Consider the following 2,508-nt stretch of genomic DNA (forward strand, 5'->3'; position numbering starts at 1 on the left):
GTGGCCATGCCCGTGTGAGGAGCGTCTCACAGCACGGGAAGGGTGCTGAGTGGCCATGCCCGTGCTCAGCCTTTTGTCAGACAGTTACCTTTCTATTCTGTCAAACACATATGCAATAAGCTGAAACCAGGTTCAATCCTGTGGATATTCTGAAGCTAAAATCTAGATATTATAAATAGTTGCACTTAGGCATAACTCCAACTAAGTTAAATTAAGAACTCTATTATAGGGCCAGGTGAGGCGGCTCACGCCTGTAATCCCAGCACTTTGGGAGGCTGAGGCAGGTGGATCACCTGAGGTCAGGAGTTTGAGACCAGCCTGACCAACATGGAGAAACTCTGTCTCTACTGAAAATACAAAATTAGCCCGGCGTGGTGGTGCATGCCTGTAGTCTCAGCTATTCTGGAGGCTGAGGCAGGAGAATTGCTTGAACCCAGGAAGTAGAGGTTGCAATGAGCCAAGATCACACCATTGCACTCAAGCCTGGACAACAAGAGCGAAACACCTTAAAAACAAAACAACAAAAACCCCATGAACACTATTACATGCATGTGGGGACAGCACACACTTTTTTCTTGAAAAAATTCAATGTGAGTGGTCCTTGTAGACTTTGTTCTGTTAAAAATTGTTTCCGAGAAGGCTTGACAGCCATGGTGTGAGAGCCAGCTGAATTCTGTACCTGCCTCCACAGCCACTTGGAGACAGCGTCTGTAGAAGTGTATGCTTTATTTCTTCAAATTACACTGCGTCTCTGCTTGTGCAAAAGCATTATCCTCCCAGAATAGATGAGTTGGCACAGTTCAGGGATGCAAAATAGAACAGAAATTCTGGCTTAGTTAAAATGTCTCCGAAATTTTATTTCAACCTGGACTCCAGACACCGCTCTTGCCTCCCCTCCCCTCACAGCGGCGTTCGTTAAGCTTTGCCGCTATCAGCTGCACACAGCAGACGTGCAGTGAGGGGGTGTCCTTTCGCTTTTCGGGACTTGTTGATCCAGTCAGCCCCAGGGCCAGCATTGTAATCAGGATCTTCCTCTGGCAGAGTCTCCAGTGAAGACTCCCATCAAGGTGAAGGTGATCGAGAAGGACATCTCTGTCCAGGCCATCTCCTGCCGCAGTGCGCCCGTCAGCAAAACGCTTTCTTCTTCAGACACAGGTAACTGAGATGTGCCCATGTCGCTCTCCCTCTTAGCACCTTTGGTCCTTCCGAGCTGTTGTGATAGGAAGTAAGTATTTTGCTTTCAGAGTTTGGAAAAAGTTGTTTTGGGCCAGGTTTGGTGGTTCATACCTGTAATCCCAGCACTTTGGGAGGCAGAGGTGGGTGAATCACTTGAGGTCAGGAATTTGAGACCAGCCTGGACAACATGGTGAAACCCCATCTCTACTAAAAACATAAAAATTGCCTGGTGTGGTGGCGCATGCCTGTAATCCCAGCTACCCAGGAGGCTGAGGCAGGAGAATTGCTTGAACTGGAGAGGTGGAGATTGCAGTGAGCCAAGATTGCACCACTACACTCCAGCCTGGGCAACAGAGCGAGACCCCCCCCCCCTTTTTTTTTTCCCTCTTAAAAAAAAGTTTCGGTTTGGTTTGGTTTGGTTGTTGAATGGTGAGTGAAGAAGGAAGGAGAAAAGGGAACTCCAAATTGATCAAAGACCAGGAGCGGCATTCAGACTCCTGCTGCATTTTAGGGAATGCTTTAACAAAGTAAAAATAAAAATCCAGCTGAGACTTTGCATTTTAAAATTTCTCACCATTGTATTTTCTCTTGCACAATACACTAACTATATTAATATCAAATAAGTAGGACTCGGGACACCGTCATCACGGTCACTGTGGTTTTGTTTCCTGCTTTCTGCTTAAACCTGCTCAGTAGTAGTTTTCCCTTCTACTAGGAGATGGTCACTACTAATAGGAATGCAAATTTCCTATTTTTATGGTCACGTTCGGGTAATAGACATCTTTGAAGAGATGTCTTACCGACGCATTAAATCACTGCGCAGTCTAGATGTGGGGCTTCACGTTCTCTCTTCGCCCCCTGGTGGCCTGCTCTGAGGGGCAATGGGTGTTCCTTCTTGCCCAGCTCTCCCCGATTCTCTGAGTCCTGTGTCTGGCCTTGCCAAGGTCAACAGTTGGGCGAGGTGGGTGGTCGGGGAGGTGGAACGTTCTCACTGGAGGGGCACTGTCTTCACATGGATTTGTATTCTCTCTGCCTGGAGGAAGTTTACAACTGCCTTCTTCCCTCGTGGGAGGTTTTGTGGTTTTGTGGATACCACCCTGCTGGGTCCCCCACCTGCAATTCTCAGGCACAGGCCCTGCCTCTCCTTTTGTTACTGGAAAAGGGTCTTGATCTAGACCCCAAGAGAGGCTCTTTGGATCTGGCGCAGGGCAGGATTCAGGGCGAGCCCACAGAGTAAAGTGAAAGCAAGTTGTTAGGAAAGTAAAGGAGGCCGGGCGCGGTGGCTCAAGCCTGTAATCCCAGCACTTTGGGAGGCCGAGGCGGGTGGATCAC

The 2,508-nt window shown here is 48.4% G+C and overlaps 1 protein-coding gene across 1 annotated transcript in view; it reads left to right on the plus strand.

Moving 5' to 3' along the window:
- The window catches only part of C2CD2 (C2 calcium dependent domain containing 2), a 74,795-nt gene that overhangs the window by 53,510 nt on the left and 18,777 nt on the right, over window positions 1-2,508 (plus strand). Inside the window, exon 11 of the mRNA XM_037741992.1 lies at window positions 998-1,155. Within this exon, the coding sequence (XP_037597920.1) occupies window positions 998-1,155 (158 nt within the window). The remainder of the gene's footprint in view (window positions 1-997; window positions 1,156-2,508) is intronic.

This window comes from Cebus imitator, unplaced genomic scaffold (assembly GCF_001604975.1).
Source record: "Cebus imitator isolate Cc_AM_T3 unplaced genomic scaffold, Cebus_imitator-1.0 Scaffold112, whole genome shotgun sequence".
Classification (NCBI taxonomy): Eukaryota; Metazoa; Chordata; class Mammalia; order Primates; family Cebidae; genus Cebus; species Cebus imitator.